This window comes from Papio anubis, chromosome 17 (genome assembly GCF_008728515.1).
Source record: "Papio anubis isolate 15944 chromosome 17, Panubis1.0, whole genome shotgun sequence".
Taxonomy (NCBI): Eukaryota; Metazoa; Chordata; class Mammalia; order Primates; family Cercopithecidae; genus Papio; species Papio anubis.
In genome coordinates, this window is record NC_044992.1 from 74,327,539 (window position 1) to 74,348,958 (window position 21,420).

The 21,420-nt window shown below is 52.1% G+C and overlaps 2 protein-coding genes across 4 annotated transcripts in view; one reads left to right on the forward strand and one right to left on the reverse strand.

Moving 5' to 3' along the window:
• Positions 1-21,420, forward strand: part of TBCD (tubulin folding cofactor D) — a 180,656-nt gene that overhangs the window by 68,291 nt on the left and 90,945 nt on the right. The gene's annotated exons all lie outside the window — the stretch shown is intronic.
• Positions 1,238-13,399, reverse strand: ZNF750 (zinc finger protein 750). 2 transcript variants are annotated; one of them, XM_017950117.3, is made up of 3 exons: positions 12,297-13,399; positions 2,802-4,418; positions 1,238-2,660 (listed from the first exon to the last, which is right to left on the reverse strand). In XM_017950117.3, the coding sequence occupies exons 2-3, from the start codon at positions 4,235-4,237 to the stop codon at positions 1,925-1,927; spliced, it is 2,172 nt and encodes a 723-aa protein (XP_017805606.2). In that variant the 5' UTR covers positions 4,238-4,418; positions 12,297-13,399; the 3' UTR covers positions 1,238-1,924. The 2 variants fall into 2 exon arrangements, with proteins under 2 accessions (XP_017805606.2, XP_003913678.2); XM_003913629.5 differs by lacking the exon at positions 12,297-13,399 and having other exon boundaries at positions 2,802-5,435.

The following is a 21,420-nucleotide window of genomic DNA, read 5'->3' on the forward strand; positions in this document are numbered from 1 at the left end:
GCCCCCCACAGATATGCACATGTGCACACCCACACAATTGAATGTACACACACCCCCCCACAGATAGGCACACGCACACACCCACAGAATAGAATGCGCACACAACCGCAGATATGCGCACGTGGACACCCACAGGATTGAATGTGCATACACTCACCGATATGCACACCTGCATACCCACACAAATGCACACATACCAGCAGATATGTACATGTGGATACGTACACGATTAAATGTGCATACACAGATATGCACATGTGCACACCCACACAATCAAATGCACACATCCCTGCAGATATGCACACGTGCACACCCACATAATCGAATGTGCACACACCTGCAGATATGTACACATGCACACTCACAGAATCGAGTGTGCACACATGCACACGTGATCGAATGTGCACGCACCCACAGAGATGCACATGCACACATCTAATCAGATGTGCACCCCCTCCACACAGATATGCACATGTGCACGCCCACAGGATCGAATGTGCACACATCCACAGATGGCACACGTACACACCCACACAAACGTGCATACCCCCCCACATATGCATTCACACTAACACAAATGTGTACACACCCGCAGGTATGTACACATGGACACCTGCACAATCGAGTGTGCACACCCCCCATGGATATGCACACGTGCACACACAATTACCTGTGTACACACCCCTGCAGATATGCACACATGCGCACACACAGGATAGAAGGAGCACACACCCACAGATAGCACACGTGCACACCCGCACAACTGAATGCACACCCCCCACAGATATGCACACATGCATACCCAATTGAATGTGCCCACACTGAGATGCACACCCGCACAATTGAATGTGCCCCCCTACAGATAGCACACATGCACACCCACAGAATCAAACGCGCACACACACCCACAGATATGCGCATGTGCACACCCGCACACCCACACAATAGAATGCACACACACACCCGCAGAGATGCATAAGTGAGTATACCCACAGACGTGCACACGCACACATCCACATGATCAAATGTGCACATGCATCTGTAGACATGCACAAGCAGACACCCACCCACACACCCGCAGCCGTGCACACCCACATGGGCGAATGTGCACACACACCCCCCCACAGACAGCACACGCTCACACCCACACAATTGAATGCATACACGCACCCGTTCACAGGTTAATTGCTGCCTCAGCTATGAGCTCTTTTTCATTGAGTGTTATGGCAAACTGTTCTAAAGGATAACATAGATTGACATTCATCTTCATTTTATGTTTCCTTATGGTTCATAGGAGTTTATTGGAAAATTAGCAACATACACATCATTTTGGGGAATGGAAAGTGAGGCAGAGTAGGGCAGAACACCCACTGTAGCATTATAAGCAAGTAGAATAAACTGATAATACCTTCACCAGTAATGCACTTTCCCTAGCGGAAATAAATTATTTGTATAAATAGCCTCTCGATGTTTGTGTGTTATTTAGTTATAACATCACATTTTTCTTTTTTACATACGGCACTTTAATGCTAGTACTGAAAATGCTTTTTCTGACATTTTTTCAGTGATTGTCATTTACTTCAAATATGCAGCTAGAGCTAATAGAAAAACAGTTAAAACAATTTGTTGTAATGGTGAGCTATTTATAAGCAAACATTTATAAAAGATCTTCTGTAAGACGGCTTAGACTTCAAAATACTTATCAGTCTTAGAGTCATTCAGATGTTTTTACAACCAAAAGTAGAAGCACCTTTTAATATTCATGCTTAATATTTATAAAAACTGAATTGGAGGTTTTGTTTGTTTTCGAGAAGAAGCTGCATTTGTAAAAACAGGAAAGTGCCAGTTCAGAGGTGGCGTAGCGCGCCGCTTTGGGAGGCGTGTGTGTGGCCGTAGCTCTGTGAGCACACGCGTGAACCCGGCGTTAGGATACCCGGGCCCTCCTTCGTAGTGTGAACACTCTGGCCGTGTCCTGCAGCTTCGCCTTCTTAGCTCCTTGCTGGGATTTTCCAGCATCCCTTTGACTTGTCCTCTTTTGTCCTTTGGGTCTGAAGTCACCCTGGGCCTCCTGGCTCTCCGTGGAGCTGAGTGTGGGTGTGTCTTGCTGGCAGACAGGTTCCGGGGCTGCAGCATCCCCATCGCCCACCCGGATGTTCCTGGGGCTGTAGGCTGCCAGCTGGCACAGGGCCACAGCTGCCGTCTGCTTCTGCTCCTCGCTGCTGTCCACCGCATGTGTGTCTGGAGCCTCCTCGCCGGGGCCTGTGGGTGGGGCCCCGTCACCGTCGAGGCTACCTGGCTTGGTCTCAGGGTGGCTGGGCACATCCTCAGAACCTTCTGTCCCAGTCTTCTGTAGAGCAGCAGCAGCAGGTTCTGCAGCTCGTGGTTGACTGGGGAAGGGAGGCCTCAGAGCCGGGGCGTTGCAGGGGTCCTTCACCGAGAGATTGAGAGGAAGGTCCTGCAGCTCTGAGAAGCTGGCGGTTTCCGCCTGGGGGCTGCCTTGGTACGTGGGTTCGTGGGTGGCTGCCGGATTTATCTCTGATTTCTTGGAGAGGTTGAGGGGACCCATCCTGGAGCTGTCCTCCGGACTGGAAGGCGCGGCCTCCAAGACGAGAGAGGTGCTTCCTGTCGGAGCGGGGGGGTCTCCGTTCACAACATTGAGGCTAGAAGAAGCCAAGAGAAAGCTTAGTAGGAGCTTGCTTAGAAAAGCAACTGCGTGAAGCAGTTTGAACAAGTGTAAACTTGGCTCATGGAACCCAACCAGAAACATTCCCTTGGAGGTTTTGAAAATGACATTTTCTTACCTTATTGGAGACTCTGCTCTGGTCGCAGGAGCCTGGGCGGGTCGGCATTCTGTGACTTTCTTCACAGGCTTGAAGGCTGTGAGGCTTTGCTCCGGCTGGTGGAGTCTTCCCAGTGCACTGGAGGCCGCCTTGTTGGAGAGGTCACACAGGCCTTCGCAGGTCTGGCTCGTCTGCGTGAAGTTGGTGGGGCTTGGCCTCCCCGGGGAGCCTGTGGCTGCGCTCCCTGCGCGGGGGCTCATTTTGGACCCTTCCGTGTCTCTCTGCCCAGGCTTGGAGGAGTCTTTAGCCTCAGGAATTGGACTTTCGAACTCAATGTGTTTTCTGTTGGGGTCTGAAGGGTTTAACCTGGAAGGACTTGAGGCTGGATAGACCAGGCTGGCTTCTTCAAGCAGGTGAGAGCTCTGATCTCGGGTGAGGCCAGCGACAGGTGGGAGTCTGAGACCGTAGGAGGAAAACGCAGTCTCTGGCCTGTAAAATCCGTAAGGAATCGGCAGATTAGAGGGATATTGCTGGAAAAACCTGTAATGATCATATGTGGCTGGAGATGGACTCAGGTGCTTAGGGATTGGCCCCGGGTGAGGCAGAAAGTGTCTCGGGTCTTGGGCTCCGTAGACTGACAGCAGGGGCGCGTCGCACTCGGGCGAGCTCCCAGCCAGCAGGTAAGGCGAGTAGATGGTGGCCAGCCCGTGCTCTGTGTAAAAGTGAGGCGGGTACTCTGGGATTGTGGGGTGCATGTAAGGGGAAATGGCCCCAAGCCCCTTTGTAGATGAGATTTTATGTGGAAACTCTGGTGGAAGGAAAGGTGAGCCGGCTTTCCAGGGGTAGCCAGGAGCGTGGAAGGCCGACTTGGTGTGGAAGGAGGTGGCCTTGGCAGTGGGGTTGGGTAAAGCCAGTGTCTCAGGCGCCTCAGCGCTGTCTGGCCCCTTAAGTCTGTGCTCGCCGACTGGAACAAATGCAGAAGGCCGAGCTGCGCCTTCCAGAGCAGGCTGGGCACCGAGGGCGGCTTCCGGAGCTGGGCTCTCGCAGGCTGATGCCCTGTGGAGGGCTGGCTTCTGTCCTGGGCACCTGTGGGTTCCCCGGGCTTGCAGCTCCAGGTTTTCCTTGATGTCTTCCCTGGCAGAGCTGTGCTGAAGCTTTGAGTCAAAGGCGGAGACTCCGTTTGTGACAGACTTGGAAGAGGCTGGCTTGGCTGTGGCATCGGGCTGGTTGGTTTGCTTAGGGTCTAGCGAGTTAGATTTAGAGCACTTGGGAACGCGATCCTGCTCTGATACTAAAGTAATCGAGTTTTTACAAAGACCATACTTCATGTGATTAAAAAGATGGGACTTCTCATTGCAAGTAAAGGGACACTGGAAACATTTATACTTGAAGGGCTTTCCCGGAGGCCTGGGGATGTAATGCGGCTTTTTTGGCTTCCGCTCTTTGAGAAGACTCATTTTCCTTCTTATGCCGTGGACTCTGGCCGTCCAGGTGGCGTGATCACCGTCGACGCCTCGTGCGCCTCGTGGTTTCTGAAGAGGCACCTCCCGCTTTGCCTCTTTCCCGAGCGCTTCTACCGGAAGCCAGCTCTGCGTGCTGAGGGTCTGGCGAGAGCCTCTGTCATCTGGCAGCCGGGAGCTGCAACAAAGAGCAGAGTCTTGGTGTCAGGACAGCGAGTGAGGGGTCGGCGAGAAGCCGGCCTCAGCTTGCCACACCGCCGCAGGATCCCTGAAGCAGAACCCCGGAAGGGCCGAAACCGCCTGCTCCTGAGGCCACAGAAGCAGCCCTGCCCCTGGTAACCTGGCTGCTAACTCCCCACCATGTTTTCTGAGTCTGATCTGAAAGAGTCGCCTCGGGGCCTAGAGGTGGAGTGTGGCGTGTGGTGCGTTGAGTGTCTGTTCTGAGAATGCCTGTAAGCCTTTGAGTTTTGGGAACTTTTATCCTGTGACCTGGACCTTTCCTTGAAAGCACGCTGCTGGGGGCTGAGGACACCGAGCCGCCTCCCAGGGTCTGGACAGGGTCCTGTCCCAGTGCTGCCTGACTCTGCTTGGAGGGTTACACGCGTGAAACAGTGGGGGTGTGGTTGGCCGCACTCTCACCTGAAATGCAAAGGGGTTTGTGGCCGTTTCCCCTTAACGTGTACCCCACAGTCGCAGAGTGACCCCTCACTTTTACACAGAGCATGGGCTGGCCACCGTCTACTTGGTCCTACCTGCTGTCCGGGAGCTCGCCCAAGTACAGCGTGGCCTGCTGTCGGTCTGCAGAGCCCGAGACCATGGATGCTCCCTGCCTCCCCTGCGGCCAATCCCTAAACACTCGTGGCAGTTTCTGCCCTCTTCAGCCACGTTGTTGGTGTATTCCTAGTGTGCTTATTTAAAAACGAAGAACATTCGAACACAAGACTCCACCCTGCTGCTTCTAAAGTCAGCTTTATCATTAAGTAGCATTTACGTTGTCTCAGATAGGAATACAAATGCTCTGTTTATGTTGACTTAAATGGTTGAAATACTGTTGAGGTGAATTTGTACATCCTGTGAGTGACAGCAGCGTTGTGAGACATGCTTTCACGGTCACCCCGTTCCTGCTGGCCAGGAGGCACGGCCAGCAGCACCTGCCCATCCAGGTGCACCTCCAAATGGAAGAGCCAAAGCTTTGCCACACTCGTGCCCGAGAGGAGACTGGAGTGAGTGGTGTCTGCTTTAGAGATGGTTGGGCCATGGGAGGAAGCTGTCCTGGCCCTTAACCTTTAGGGAGTGGGTTCAGCCCTTGGGCCACACCTGCTCAGGTCCCGGGACCCACTAGGGGCTGCGCTGTGATGTCAGGGCTGGCCTGCTCTTTTGTTTTTTTTGTTTTTTTTTTTTTTTTTTTGAGACGGAGTCTCGCTCTGTCGCCCAGGCTGGAGTGCAGTGGCCGGATCTCGGCTCACTGCAAGCTCCGCCTCCCGGGTTCACGCCATTCTCCGGCCTCAGCCTCCCGAGTAGCTGGGACTACAGGCGCCCGCCACCTCGCCCGGCTAGTTTTTTTTGTATTTCTTAATAGAGACGGGGTTTCACCGTGTTAGCCAGGATGGTCTCGATCTCCTGACCTCGTGATTCGCCCGTCTCGGCCTCCCAAAGTGCTGGGATTACAGGCTTGAGCCACCGCGCCCGGCCTGGCCTGCTCTTTTGGATTCTTCTAGAGGGTCTCTGTGTCCCTCTTACCAGCCCCAGGTTTCCTTCAGGGGCTGCACTGCACCCCACTGGGGCTCTCACCTGCCTCCTAACCCAAGGGTGACAGCAAAGGCTATTTGTTTTTTTTATGAGACAGAGTTTCTCTCTTGTCACCCAGGCTGGAGTGCAGTGGCGCAATCTTGGCCCACTGCAACCTCCGCCTCCCAGATTCAAGCGATTCTCCTGCCTCAGCCTCCCGAGTAGCTGGGATTACAGGCGCCCGCCAACACTCCCGGCTAATTTTTTTTTTTGTATTTTTAGTAGAGACGGGATTTCACCATGTTGGCCAGGCTGGTCCTGAGCCCCTGACCTCAGGTGATCCACCCGCCTCAGCCTCCCAAAATGCTGGGATTACAGGCGTGAGCCACCGCGCCCGGCCCAGAACAAAGGCTTTGAGTCTGGGGCTCCACGTGGCAGCTGGGCCTGGAGCGACTCAAGCAGCACCTGTGCCTGGGAGACAGCGTGAGTGGGAGATGGGGTGGAGGTGCTGTGGATCTGAGCACTTTAATTCGTATTAAAAATGTAAAAAGGAAAAGGTCTTTTAGCGTCTGAATATTTTCAAACAGCTTAAAAATAAAGTTAGATGACCCAAATGCCTATCAATGATAGACCGGATAAAGAAAATGTGGCACATATACACCCTGGAATACTGTGCAGTCATACAAAGGGATGAGATCATGTCCTTTGCAGGGATGTGGATGGAGCTGGAAACCATCACCCTCAGCAAACGAACGCAGGAACAGAAAACCAAACACGCATGTTCTCACTCGTAAGTGGGAGCTGAACAGCGAGAACACATGGACACAGGGTGGGGAACATTACACATCAGGGCCTGTCTGGGGGGGGGGGTGGGGGGGAGGGAGAGCATTAAGACAAATAGCTAATGCATGCAGGGCTTAAAACCTAGACGATGGGTTGATGGGTGCAGCAAACCACCATGGCACACGTTTACCTATGTAACCTACACGTTCTGCACTTGTATCCCAAAACTTAAAGTATAATTAAAAAAAAAATACATAAAAGTAAGTTAAATGGAGGGCTGGGGGTGGTGGCTCATGCCTGTAATCCCAGCAATTTGGGAGGCCGAGGTGGGAGGATCCCTTGAGCCCAGGAGATTGAGGCTGCAGGGAGCTGTCATCCTGCCACCGCACTCCAGCCTGGGCAGCAGAGTGAGACCTTGCCTAAAAAAAGGCTAAATGGAAATGACTTAACAAAACTGTTTCAACTGCAGCTTTTTTTTTTAAGGAATGGGCAGATGTGCCCATTCTTGAGTCTGCGAGGTTTTATGTGTAGACATCAGGGTGGCTAAAAGTCGAGTGAGAAGCTGCCCCTTGAAAGTAGAGTGGTGTGTGTGGAGCCTAGGAGGCAGCTGTCCCTGAGGCAAGGCCGCCTCCCTGCACCCCGTGTCCTTCCTCCCACACACCACAGGCCAGGGGTGGAGGCTGGGCTTTCGTATGGCTGCTCCGAACTCTGGGGAAGTGCTCTGATTTTATTCTCAGCACACTGGTTTCTCTACTCATTTATTCATATTTCTTTCTTTTTTTTTCTTTTTGAGATGGAGTTTCGCTCTTGTCGCCCAGGCTGGAGTGCAGTGGTGCGATCTCGGCTCACCGCAGCCTCCACCTCCTGGGTTCAAGCAATTCTCCTGCCTCAGCCTCCCTAGTAGCTGGGATTACAGGTGGCCACCACCACACTCAGCTAATTTCTTGTAATTTTAGTAGAGACGGGGTTTCACTATGTTGGCCAGGCTGGTCTCGAACTCCTGACCTCAGGCGATCTGCCCGCCTCAGCCTCCCAAAGTGCTGGGATTACAGGCGTGAGCCACCGCGCCCAGCTCCTTTATTCATATTTCTTAAAAACCCAAAGAACCACCCTTCCCTCTACAAACTGCCTCTGTTAACATACTTTAAGTTCTTTTTTTTTTTTTGAGACGGAGTCTTGCTCTGCTGCCCAGGCTGGAGTGCAATGGCCGGATCTCAGCTCACTGCAAGCTCCGCCTCCCGGGTTCACGCCATTCTCCGGCCTCAGCCTCCCGAGTAGCTGGGACTACAGGCGCCTGCCACCTCGCCCGGCTAAGTTTTTTTTGTATTTTTTAGTAGAGACGGGGTTTCACTGTGTTAGCCAGGATAGTCTCGATCTCCTGACCTCGTGATCCGCCCATCTCGGCCTCCCAAAGTGCTGGGATTACAGGCTTGAGCCACCGCGCCTGGCCTACTTTAAGTTCTTTAAGACATTTATTTACTAAGAAGTGGTCTGGGTAGAAAAGAGGGGTTCTGCTGACCTGTCGCCTTCTCTGTGATGAGTTTCTGTGTAGCAGGAACTCATCACAGCCATCTTGTCCTTGGATGAGGACAAGATGTTTGTTACCCCACAACCAGGGAGGGTGTCGGGTGACACCCTGGGGCTCAGACCCGGCGCTCAGCACCCCTCTCCCACCGTGGGCCGCCACAGAAGCTACAATGAACCGGGTCAAAGCCAAGTGAATGAAACATGTAATGATCGTTTTGTCTTTGTCTTTCTAATTTCCCCCTATTAGAAAAAAGAACGTGAACTACTTCTTTATGGGCTTAGTCCCTACCGTGTGGGGCAGACCTGCCCTGGGTGATGAAAGCAGTTTCCCTGCCTCCCTTCAGGAAGTGGAGAAGCCGGTGCCTGGTTCCAGCCAAACGCTGGGCCAGCCAGATCAGTCGGTGGGGCCTGTGCCGGCACGCCTCGCCGCGCTCCCTGGTTCTGAAGGCGTGAGAACCTCTGCAAGTCAGGTTCCCATGATTGTATAGGATATGTTATGGCAGGGATCTGAAAACTGATGATTTCATCACTAGCTGGAAGCATCATGATCAAAACGATGACAGTTGCAAAACGTTCATCAAGTGAGAGCTGCGTCCTTGCGATACCGAAACGTCGCCTCTAGCACCTGAAACACAAGCCCTCAGAGGGGCAGGTGACTCCCTCGGGATCTAAGAAAGTGAGGACTTTAGTTTTCGAAGCAGCATTATTTCACATTGCTGATACTCTCAGGCAAATAAATAAATAACCCGTGTTGGTTAGATTTTCTCAAAAGCTTTACAGCAGGCAAGTTATGTGTAAGCTCTGCTGTTAGCCAAAATAGTAATTAGGAAAATAATTGCTTTTATATTAGTATGTCTCTTTTCTAGTCAGATGTTATTATCTGAAGTTTTGAACGATTTGCCCTTTTGTTCTTGGATCAATTAGTTGACGTAAGCAGGTGTGGCAGGGAGGAAGCCCCTGGTGAGTGAGAGCATTTTGGAGTTGAATTGCTTGAAGGAAATTTGTGTAAACATGGAGTCTTGGGCAGTAGTTTTAGTAAAACCTGGATAAACTGACCTCTCAGGCTTGCACAATTTGCTAATTAAAACAGGGAGCACAGCTGCTTCAGTGTAAGCCGGGTGGAGTTCACCTGATCTATAAAACTACAGTAGTGTCAGAGGAGTAAGTGGGATAAAATTGTTGCTTTGGTAAGCTTTCAAATGATGATGTCAGCCTGTGAGTTCTGTGTCCTGCTTCAGTGAGGTTTATAAGGATGAAGAAACCAAACCCGACGGCCAGTACCTCCGGCTGTCACATCTGTCTGTGGGCACGGCGTTTAAATTGTCTCTGGTCAGTTTCTACCAGCCCGACTTTGTACTCTGGCAACTGCTGGTGTTAAATATTCCCAGAAGAGTATGTTGTTGCCCAAGCAGTGTAACCCAGAACTCTAGCTGTTTATAGTAATTTGGATTTGCACTTAGAGGTGCAGTTTTTCTCTAGAGGTGAAAAAGAAGTGCTGGGCATCTTCTTCTCCTGGGGGAGGCATGTTTCCATTTTAGTTAATAACATGCCTGGAGAGTTGTCTATCTGTCTAGTAATAAAGCAGAGTCTCGTTCATTATCTGCTTTCATTTGAGAACTGCAGTGCTAGTATGTTTTACAGTGAAGACCTCGGTGTGATCCTGAAGGAGGGTCTCATCCTCCTCTCGATTCCCACTGGATCGGCAGGAAACGTTAGCAGGGTGGACATTCCACAGAGCTTCCAGATCTGGATCAAAGGTGGCTGTTACTGAAATACTTACGCAGACTCTTCCCTGCCTGCTGCTGGCTAACGTGTGCCCTCTCCTCCAACCCACCTCCTCTGAGCCCGGCCTGACACAAAGACTTCTTTCTCCAAATCATTTCAGACCAAGCAGCCAACGAAGACAATGTCTACACTAAAGGGCATAAGAACAGTGGAGTGCAGTGGCTTAAAACATGCTCAGGATCCCGCCGAGCTTTCGCCAGGCTTTCTTGCTGTATTTACAGATGCCGTTCTGTGCCTTTCTAAGTATTTTAAATGTCGTGTGCTCAGCCGATGCACTTGGCTTCTGGAAAGTGCGCTGAGCTGAGAGCTCACTTCTCTTCCTGCTCAGCGTGCACTGGGCTGGGTGTTGGGGCGTAGCTGCCCACACAGACAGTGCTTTGAAGAGTGAGTGGTTTCGGTTGGCCACGGGGTTGTGTCTGTCTTGTTTTTAAAGTTCTAAATTGCCAATATACTGTCTTTCCAAAGGTTCCTAAATGTGGACAGTCAATGCAGCAGACAGTTGTTGGGGTGATAGTGAGAAGCTGGGATGCTTAACAAGCTTCTGAGGAGTTTGAACTTTGAAAAATAGATGAGAGAAAGAGTTCTTAAAAAAAAAAAAACACTTTGATAGGACACAGTGGAGGTAATTACAGTTTAACTTTATGGGACGTTTCTGTGACAGGCTGGGCGACCATGCTTATCATGTGTCCTAACCTGTGCCTGAGACTGTGCTGTAATGTTCCTTCTGGTGGTGTCCAGCTGTCTGGCAAGGAGCCTGCTGGGCTGGAGCATTGTGAAGGGCATGCTGTAATTACAATATTGTGATGTGGCATTGTTGCATAACTCAAGGACACACCATTGTCGCCTACCCACTGGGATGTCGCAAGAACGAGATTTGTGAGTTTTACTCCAATTGAGCTTTTCCAGTGATTGACTGCCCCTCCCTCCCAGCCTTTCGGCTCTTTAAAATGAAGGATAAACCTCAGGACAACCAAGACCTGGGGAAAAGACAGTCTTCGGGAATATAATTTGGAAGAATGGATCCAGAAAAACAACCAGGGGCTCTTACTCTAGTTTCGGCAGCAGATCCCGAGTTACAGACCTGAGCTCGTAAACAAACGCTCAGCACTTTACAGTCACCGCCTCATCCTGAAACTCCGGTCAGAAATGCTGGAAGGCCTTTGCTACTGCGCAGTGAAAATTAGGGGCACAAATCTGGACGGATTGTGCTGGGTCAATAATTGTTCTCCTCCAAAGCAGATTTATGAGAAATTTCGTGTGAGGAAAAAAACCCTTTTTGTGTCTGTGTATACATGTACATGAGACTTTAACAACCAAACAGAAACTTAACCCCTTTGGTTTGGTTTTGTTTTTGAAAGCTTATGTTCAATTTTAAACTTTATGTAAGCTTATGTACTTATTTTAAACTTTAAAAGTATTAAAAGTTAAACTAGATACTAAATTCGGCACTGTCTAATGTGCATACACCACACACTTATAATCCTAAATTCAGCTCTGTCTAATGTACATACATCACACACATACATAACCCTGAATTCAGCAGAATGTACATATACCACACACACACACACATATAACCCTCTATTCAGCCTAGTGTACATAGACCACACATATACATGTAAACCCTAAATTCAGCAGAATGTACATACACCACAAATATATATAACCCTAAATTCAGCAGAATGTATACACACCACACATATAAACCCTAAATTCAGCCTAATGTACATACACCACACATATATATAAACCCTAAATTCAGCCTAATGTACATACACCACACATATATACAACCCTAAATTCAGCCTAATGTACGTATACCACACATATTTATAAACCCTAAATTCACCCTAATGTACATACACCACACACATATATATGACCCTTACCTCTTGTTAGCATTTATTATAGTTTGTTTTTGAGGTTAGGAACAGTTAAGCAATAATATGAATTTGTGTTGGTTTAACTTTTATGAATTTTAGGGCAGAACAAGGAGTTAATTTCCAGATAAGCTTGTTCCTGTTCTTAGAATTAAGTGTCAGCCTCATTAGAAGTTTTGTAATCGTGGTCTGCATCCCAGCCATGCACCTGCTGGGTCCTGAGTAATCCTTGAAGCCCAGAGCAAGGCAGAGCAGACACGGGGCAAACGCTGCGTTCAGCCGGGTATTTTAGATACACCTGAGAAGAGTTTTAAAATAAAACTTGAATTTGAAAAGAAATAGTAAGTACTTACCAGAGGTGGGCAGTGCTGGGATGTGGCCGGGTCTTGGTGCTGGTGGCTGGCGGTGCTCAGGAAGCAGTACCTGTTCTCACGCTTGCTTGGTGAAACTGGAGCCGGCTGTTCCAGTGGGAGGGATTTAAGTGTAGGAGTTGAGCCCTCGGGGCGTAGAGATGCACCTGATATTCCTCCTGCCCGCAGCTACAATTCATGTGTTTGCACCCACCGAGCTGCTGCAGGCAGCCTCCCCAGCACTGGACCCAGCGAGCAAGTATCTGGCAGACTCCCGGCGCCGTCTGTGAGTGCCGGGTGCGGTGTCAGTGCTGCCTGGACGGCCATGGGTCGGAGGGCTTCCGACGTGTCCGCAGTTAGAGCGTAGATTACTGTATTCATCACACCTGGTGAATATTTGGCGTTACGGCAAAGACATGTGAGACTTCCCTTTAGAACCTGAGCGTGTGTACACGGGAGGCAGACACTTCGGTTGATTCTCAAGTACACGTACCCTGGGAGGTACAGCATTCATGGTGTCCTTGCCAAGAAGGGTCCAGTGAGGCCTTTGAGGGTCTGAGTACCTTCCACCCTCTACCCTGCTCCTGAGAGTCTCTGTCCCTGGTCCTTCTTGGGAGCTGAGCTGGCAGGGAGGGAGCTCACCCGGCACCGGGCTGCAGGGACCTGCCGGAGCTTGCCCGACCGACGCCAGGCACCGCAAGAGCCGCAAGAGCTGCGGAGCCCGGTGTGTGGGTGCGGGGGAGGGGGAGGGGCCAGCTGTGAGCTCCCGCAGACCACCCCCCACACACTTTAAATTGCAGAGGCACTTGATGTGGGGACCAGTTTTTACCTCCACACCCCCTCCCCCCAGACTGCTTGCTTATTTAATCGGAGGCCGCACCCCAGCTGTAGTGAAGGCTGGAATGTGGTGTCGGTTTGAGGACTGGGAAAGGAGGTGGGATGAGCTGTTGTCAGGCCCTTGGATGAGCCTGAGGCTGCAGGGCAGAGGCTGCAGGGCAGAGGCGTAGGGACAAGCTGGCCAGGACGGACACACTGTTTCTGTTTTTTTTTTTTTGAGACGGAGTTTCGCTCTTGTCGCCCAGGCACCCGCCACCACGCCCGGCTACTTTTTTGTATTTTTACTAGAGATTTTTACCATGTTAGCCAGGATGGTCTTGATCTCCTGACCTTGTGATCCACCCACGTTGGCCTCCCAAAGTGCTGGGATTACAGGTGTGAGCCACCACGCCCGGCCTGTTTTTTTGTTTTTGTTGTTTATTTTTTTCCTTAAGATTTTATATGGCTTTGCTTTTACTTTTATATTTAATTCCTTTTTTTTTTTTTTTTTTGAGACAGGGTCTTGCTCTGTCACCCAAACTGGAGTGCAGTGGTGTGATCACAGTTGGCTGTAGCCTCAAACACATGGACTAAGGTGATCCTCCTGCCTCAGCCTCCCTAGTAGCTGGGACTACAGGCACGGTCACTATGCCTGGTGAATTTTTTGTAGATACAGGGTTTTGCCATGTTGCCCAGGATGGTTTAATACCTTAAATTTTTTTTTTTTTGGTGACTTTTGTCCATTGAGACATCCGTATACTTTATGAAGTCAAAAAGAGTTATATAAGTCTTATCACAAAAAACAGCAGTTCCCTGTCCCTCTTACCTATTCCTGGATAGCAAACTATCCCAAACTTAGTGGCTTAGAATAAGTACCGTTTTATTCCGTCTTCGGATATGTTGTGTCAGGAGTTTGTGGAGGGCCTGGCTGAGTGCTCCTTCTGTTTCATGGACACTGGGGTGGCTCAGTTAGGAGAAAGCTGGCAGGTGACTGGTCTGGCGGGTCCAGGACAGCTTCACTCACCTGCCCTCTGTCATGGAGGGGCAGCTGGGATCCTGCGATCCGCTGGAACCTCATCCTCACTCAGGAGCACTTCACAGGCCTCTCTAGGAGGGTGGTCAGCTGTGTGATGGCTCAGGACTTGAAGAGAGCAAGGTGGAAAGTTCCAGTCCTCCAGAAGGCTGGGCCGTGGATTGTCAGGGCGTCCCTTCTGTCGCCTTTCTCTGCCGAGGAAGCCTCATGCTGCCCAGATGCAAGGCGGGAGCCGAGGGCTCCACCTCTCAGCTGCGGGAGTGCCGGGTGTCTGCGCTACGACTCCCTCTACCCAGAAGCCCCACCTCGGCCTTTCCTGAGCTGAGTGTTCTGGTGTTTACCTCCTCGATTCCAGCCTTCCTGATCTGTTGGTGGTCTGTGCCCTCTCTCCCTCTCTCCCTCTCCCTTCTCCTCTCCCTGTCTGGGTGTTGTCTGGTGGCTTGCCTTCATGGAAGGTGGGATTTGCCTCTCTTTGCCCCTTCTGCCCCCACGCCCGCCTGCCCGCCATCCAGGGGGTTTTGCCTGCCTCTCCTGCACTGGAAGCTGCTGCTTGGATCTCATGTCTTTCTCTTGAGTTAATCATTTATTTTGACATGAGGCACATACCTTTTATAGGCTCTTGAGAAAGTGCGAGAGAGTTTTTTGGAGGCCTTGAATTATTGAAAATGGTTTTATCTGCCTGACTGCTAGTTTGGCTGAGTCTGGAACCTCAGGCCAGAAATCATTGACCTTCAGAGTTTTGCAAATTTTCTCCATTTTCTGCAGCTTCTACTGCTGCGGTTGAGAACCTTGATGCCATTCAGATTCCTGATTCTTTCTCTCTCGACATTTCGTGTGAAAATTTTCAAACATATGGACAAGTTGTAAGGATGCTCCAGTGAACTCTCATATACCCAACAGCGGGGTTCTGCAGTTAGCACAGCTGTCTGCGTTCCCTTCCCTTCCCCTCGCCATCCAGCTTACCCCTTCCCTTCCCCTCGCCATCCAACTTACCCTTCCCTTGCCCTCGCCATCCTGCTTACTTATCTTGCTGCATTTCAGGTCAGTTGCAGACATCAGTCTGCTTTGCTCCAAACACTTTGCAGGCGTATTCTTATTAGTTTGTGATTCTTCTTTCAAAGGTAAGGTTTACATTCAGTGAAGGGCACAGGTCTTAAGAGGACCATTTAACGAGTTTTGACAAACATGTTCTCCCATTATGGCCCCAAAGAGCACCGTCACACTGATGCCACCCTTCCCCACCCAGACCGTGGCAACTGCAGGCTGATACTTTTCCACCATGGATTAGTTTTATGTGTTGTAGAATTTTATGTCAGTAGTGGTTCCTGGTTTTTATGTACAGCTGTTTCTCACCTGCAGGTTCTTTCCTTTATCCTCAGTAGTCTTAGTTTTCTTAACTTTATATTCCAACACTTCTGTTAAGTATTTGATTCCTCATTTTGGTTTCCATGAGCTCTGTTTTGTTCTGAGTGTTCCTTTTGTAGCATCTCATTCTCATGCAGTAGTTGCAGTAGCTTTTCTTATCCTTCCTAAGGATTTTAGTGATAGCTTTCTTTTAGTGGGGGGTGGAGGAGTGGGGGCGGATGTTCTCCGTGTGCGTGTGTGTGTGTGTGTGTGTTTCTAAAGACCTGGGGTCTCGCCGTGTTACCCAGGCTGGACTTGAACTCCTGGTCTCAAGGGCTTCTCCTGCCCCAGCCTCCCGGGTAGCCGGGACTGCAGGAGTGCCATGCCGTGCCTGGTGCCTTCCCTGCATCTTCAGCATGGCCTCTGCCGAGCACCTCGGGGAGTCAGCCCTGTCTTCTGCAGAGGTGGGAGGCCTGCCCCCAGTGCTTCTTGGGTTTAGGCCTACCGTGCCCCACCCCGCCGAGTTCTGTGGTGCCACAGACCTGGAGCTTTGTAGGTTCCTGTCCTGTGGATCGGGGGAGTGTGGGTTTCCTCCCTCCAGGAGAGGGCTGGGCTTCTCGGTCTGAGGCGTTTCCTGCTGTCCCTGCACTTCCAGGCTCCTCCGTGGTCCTGGTGCTGCGTTTCCTGCCCTTCCTCTTCTACCCTGTAGTTATGCCTTGAAAAAAGAAAATGGTCCGTTTCTGCTGTTTTTAGTGGGATTTTACCCACTATTTTTTATGTGTTCAACCCCCTATGTTACTCAGAAGTCTTGTGATTAGGTTTTTGACCAAATCTTAGGAACTGTCATGGGGGTGGCCGCTGGTGTTTCTTGCGTGTTCATGGTGTCGGGGCCAAGTGCACCACCTGTGCTGGTCCGTTCACTCAGGAGCACCAAGCACCTGGCCCGTGGAGTCCCCTCACATGTCTGTTTACTCAGGAGCACCAAGCACCTGGCCCGTGGAGCCCCTCCACACGTCCATTTACTCAGGAGCACCACGCACCTGACCCGTGGAGCCCCCACACACAGGTCGGGAACATGGCCGAGGTACCCAGCCCAGAGGGCGATGAGCAGAATTACACCAGATGTGGGGGGTGCTTCCCTGCGGTTGCAGACCCTGGGTGGGGAGGGAGCAGTACCTGGGCCGGTGGCTGCTCTTGGGGATAAGCCCTGGTGCCAGTGTGTTGGGGGGTGCCAGGGACACAGCAGGTGCTGGCGTTGCTGCCTCTGTGTCAGGGTCTCTCTCTCTAGGGGCACACAGGCTGGAAGCGCAGTCCTAGTTGAGCTTTCCTAGTTTCCAGGTGGGGGGATGAGGCACAGGACATGGCCAGCTCAGCCCCTTCCTCTCAGTCCTGTCCAGCTCGGCCCCATCTTCTCCGTCCGTCCTGTCCAGCTTGGCCCCTTCTCTCCATCCTGTCCGGCCTGGCCCCTTTCTCTCCGTCCTGTGCAGCTCGGCCCCTTCCTTTCCGTCCGTCCTGTCTGGCCTGGCCCCTTCCTCTCCATCCTGCCCAGCCCACCCCGGTCCCTTTGAACCATCATCCTCTCCAGCACTGTGTGCTGGGACTCAAGTCTCGGCTCTTCCATCTTCACCCTTTGTGACTTGGGGCAGCAATCACTGACCTCCCTGGGCCTCTGTTTTGCCATCCGTGGAAGGGACTTGTGAGCGTCTCACGGAACACCTGAGGTGAAGGAAGGGCGTCGGCCTCCGTCCTACCGTCCGTGAAAGGGACTTGTGAGCGTCTCTCACAGGACACCTGAGGTGAAGGAAGCGCATCACATCTTTGACCTTCTTAAAATGCAAGATTGTTTTTGATTTAATCCTTTGTGTTCCTTGTGGGGTGCTGCATCCGGAGGAAAGGAGAAAGGAAATGGAAACTCTGCAGAAAATCCAGAGGCCTGGCATCAGGCTCCCAGTCTGATTTTGCCGCCGCTGTAGGGGAGACGCAGCAACATCCTGTCCCCTGAGGGCACGGCTTCAGGAACAGCTCCGGGCCTGAGGGCGCCTCTCGCCTGGCGGTGTCTCAGGCCTCTGCCCTCCTAAAGGGACTCAGGCCAGTGGGCGGGACTGTGGGATGGGACCGGGAGGCTGAGCGGGTGAGGGTGGCGGGCAGGCTCCGGCTTTCCTTCCCAACCAGACTCTAGATCTGGGGGCAGGGCATCCTGGGTCTGTCGGCTGAGCGCATGTTAAGAGGAGGAGGAACAGAAGGCGTAGGAACCCCCACAGGCCTGTCCTGTCTCCTGCCCTCCCCCGACCTGCATCCAGCTCTTAAGGGGTTTGGAGTACTTGCCCCTCCCCTTCCTTTGGAAAGTGTTTCTTAGAGTTTCTTGGTTGTCATTCATTTCTGGTTGGAATTCCCATAGTGAGAGACTGTCTTGGTTTTGTGCTGGCCTAGGGGCTGCCACGTGCCCTGTGCTGCTGAATGCACCACGGCTGTGATCCTTGTGCCCCCTCCACGTGCTGTGTCCAGCGTGCCACGTCCCCTCTTCCAGGCCTCTGCTGCCCACTGCACGCACTGCATCCAGCGTGCTGTGTCCTCTCATCCAGGCCTCTGCTGCCCCCTCCACGTGCTGTGTCGTGTGTGCCGTGTCCCCTCGTCCAGCCCTCTGCTGCCCCCTCCACGTGCTGCGTCCAGCGTGCCGTGTCCTCTCATCCAGGCCTCTGCTGCCCCCTCCACGTGCTGTGTCCTGTGTGCTGTGTCCCCTCGTCCAGCCCTCTGCTGCCCCCTCCATGGGCTGTGTCCTGTGTGCCGTGTCCTCTCGTCCAGCCCTCTGCTGCCCGCTGCTCTCTTTGGGATTTCCATTGTTTCCCCTTCCCCTTCCTTTCCTGGTTTTCTTCCCTAGTGCGGGGGCCCTTCCTGCTGCTGCGGGGCCCTGCTGCGGCCTCTGCCTTCCTTCCCTGGTGGTAGTGAGACTGGCCGAGACCCAGGAGAAGCCTGGAGACTGTCCTAGATTTCGGGAATGGTGCTACACAGGCTTGCTGGCTTGGGTTAGGGCCCTAGGCCCTGCCTCCGGGTTGCCTGGAAGCCGCCAGCCGGGCCTGGACACCTCTCTGCCTCCTGTCACCTCGGAGCAGCGGAGCAGCAGCCCAGGAACAGGTCACGGCCTTCGCCTGTGTTACGTGGCCACCGGCCTGAAAGCCCCTGCAGACCGTGTGTTTTGGGAAGTCGATTTAACTGAACAGAGCACAACTGAGAAGGGGCTGCCTCCCTCCCCAACCACCCTCGTTGCCTGGGACTGCTTGTCCAGGAGCTGGGCCTCGGGTGTCTGGTCTCTGGGCCACATACACTAACAAGGCCAAGCTCAGCAGTACCCCCGGGGTCCTCAACCACCAGGTGCCAAGGCCTGGGCCCGACCTGCTCTGGGCGCTGTGGGCACCGCTCAGTCACTCTCTGCAGGTGACCGAGGAGACATCTGATTTCTCATTAACAATGAACAACCCTGAGAACATCAGTGGGGTTTTATTCGTTGTGTCAGACAGCTCAGCGACGCGGAGAAATGGAAGTGGAGTTGATTTGGCCGTTGTGGTGAGAGATGGCCAAGGCGTAGGAGAGAGTTTGGGGAAAGCTTTTCTTCTGGACATTTGTTGACTTTGATGAGTAAGTGGAGGGCTTTATTTGTAACTTGAAGTCTGAGATTTGTCATGTCAGTACCTAAACTTTAATTTGTTTGTACAAATAATGCCACGATTTAATTTTTTTTTTTTCTTCCTGAGACGGAGTCTTGCTCTGTCACCCAGGCTGGAGTGCAGTAGCGCGATCTCCGCCCCCTGGGTTCAAGCGATTCTCCTACCTCAGCCTCCCGAGTAGCTGGGATCACAGTCGCGTGCTACCACGGCTGGCTAATGTTTTGTATTTTTAGTAGAGACGGGGTTTCACCGTGTTAGCCAGGATGGTCTTGATCTCCTGACATCGTGATCCTCCCGCCTCGGCCTCCCAAAGTGCTGGGATTACAGGGATTACAGGCGTGAGCCACCGGGCCGGGCCCACGGTTTGAATTTTTATGAAACTGGAGCTAATTAATTTTTTCAGACGAGTGGGAGTGTAGCAAACAGCCCCTCTCTGTTGCCCCTTTTTCCTACCAAGGCCCCTCCAGGCTGCCTCTTGCCTGGTGAGTGTGAGGGGATGGGTGGGCGCAGCCTTGTGGGATGGTGCTCTGTGGCAGGGCTGACAGTTTCTGGGTGTGTGGCCTGTGGGTAGCCTTTGTACTGGGTGCACAGTCCCTGGCTCCTCCCTCCCAACACCTTCACCCCGAGCGGCCTTGGAAATGGGGCTCCTGGCGGCTCTGCAGGCACCGTCAGAGTCAGAGGGAGGGCGAGCAGCTTTTGGTTTCTGTTTAAACAGCGTCCTGTCACTCCCTCCTCTCCTAGTGCGGATCGGACCTGCAGCTTCTGTGTTGAGAGGGAAACTTGAAACCCTGAGCTATGGCTTGTTTTGTCTTTGATTGGGAAACCCAATTCAGGTTTGTGAACCTGGGCCAAGTGTAAGAATTCCCACAGTTTTCCTCACCACCTCTCCTCCCCCACCCCGACAGTGAAGCGTCTTAGGCTTCGGAATTCTCGCTCGCCTGACTCAGGCTTGTTAGTTTTCTAGGAGCAACTCCTGTGGCCCCCGTATAGGGAATTTCTTCAAAGGTGCCTTTACACACACAGCAGTCAGGTACAGAAGTCATCTAGTTAAATTGCACAAGGACAAGTAAAATTTAAAAAATTAACACTCAGATCTTCTTTTTTTTCTTGCTACAAATAACAGTGGAAAACCTAGCAATGAAAATAGATGTGAACAGACAAAAGGCCAGTGGGGCTGGTCCCTTCTCATCCTCTCCCGTGTCTCCTGGAGGCTTCTCCACCTCTGTGTCTTCCCTCTCCCTCCTGCCTCTGCTGCCGGCTTCTCCACCTGTGTGTCTTCCCCTGCTCTGCTGCGTCTTCTGCACCTCCGTGTCCCCCTCTGCCAGCTGCGTCTTCTCCACCTCCGTGTCCCCCTCTGCCAGCTGCGTCTTCTCCACCTCCGTGTCCCCCTCTGCCAGCTGCGTCAGTGCTACTTACTGGGCTTGGTCTTCAGGGCCACTGTTTCTCCTCAGCTAAGTCCTGAGAGTCACATTTCCATCCATTGCAGTGAAATCTTTTCCTTCATGTATTTCCAGACTTTGGTTTTGGCTCCTTTTCATATCTTCCTTGTTTCCTCGCTGTGGTTTTCATTTCTCCTTTCATCTCCTTAACCTGGTTTTCGATAGTGTCTTTTAGGTTATCTCAAGTTCATTTCAAGTTCTGAAAGTAAGGATAAAAGTCAGAACCGCGTTGCGCTGCGTTGCACTGGCAGTCGCTAGGCGTTGTTCCAAGCACGTGGATAAACTGAGAGTCCTCGTGGTTGCCCCGGGGGTGGGACTGCCATCGTCCAGAGAGACCCGCTCTTGCCCGTGATGCCGCATGGGTCCCTCTTGCAGGATGCGACCTTGATGGTCTTGATCTCCTGACCTCGTGGTCCTGACAGGCTTTGCATCCTGTCACCTCAGCCAGGCAGGACCTTCTGCTAGAACCCCCTTCACTGGGAGCTGGAGGAGAGAGCTGTGCACCATCTGGAGGCAGAAGCGAAGCAGCAGCCCCCGTGTGCTTGTGCGGCAGCTCCTGGGGATGTGCTGTTGCTGGTTGTGTGTGCTGACACCGGACCCGCTGCGGTGTGGCTGTGCTTAGACTCTGGTGACTTGGCCCCCATGGCCTCATCAGCCCTGATCCATCCCTGCACTGAATTCCTGTGGGCTTGTGGTGAGTCTGGACTGACTCAGCTTTCTAAAATCGGAAAAGCAGAAGTTAACAGGGCTACGGAGATAAATGGACAGACCCAGTATCCTCCTGAGAGCTCAGAACACCTCTCGGTTAGTGATAAATAAATATGTAGCGGAGA

Bases quoted from the DNA above. Each gene is read 5' to 3' on its own strand.
- ZNF750 (XM_017950117.3), bottom strand. From the start codon at position 4,237: ATGAGTCTTCTCAAAGAGCGGAAGCCAAAAAAGCCGCATTACATCCCC. The intron at 2,661-2,801 runs GTAAGAAAATGT...GGCTTCTTCTAG, and splicing joins AGAGCAGAGTCTCCAATAAG to CCTCAATGTTGTGAACGGAG.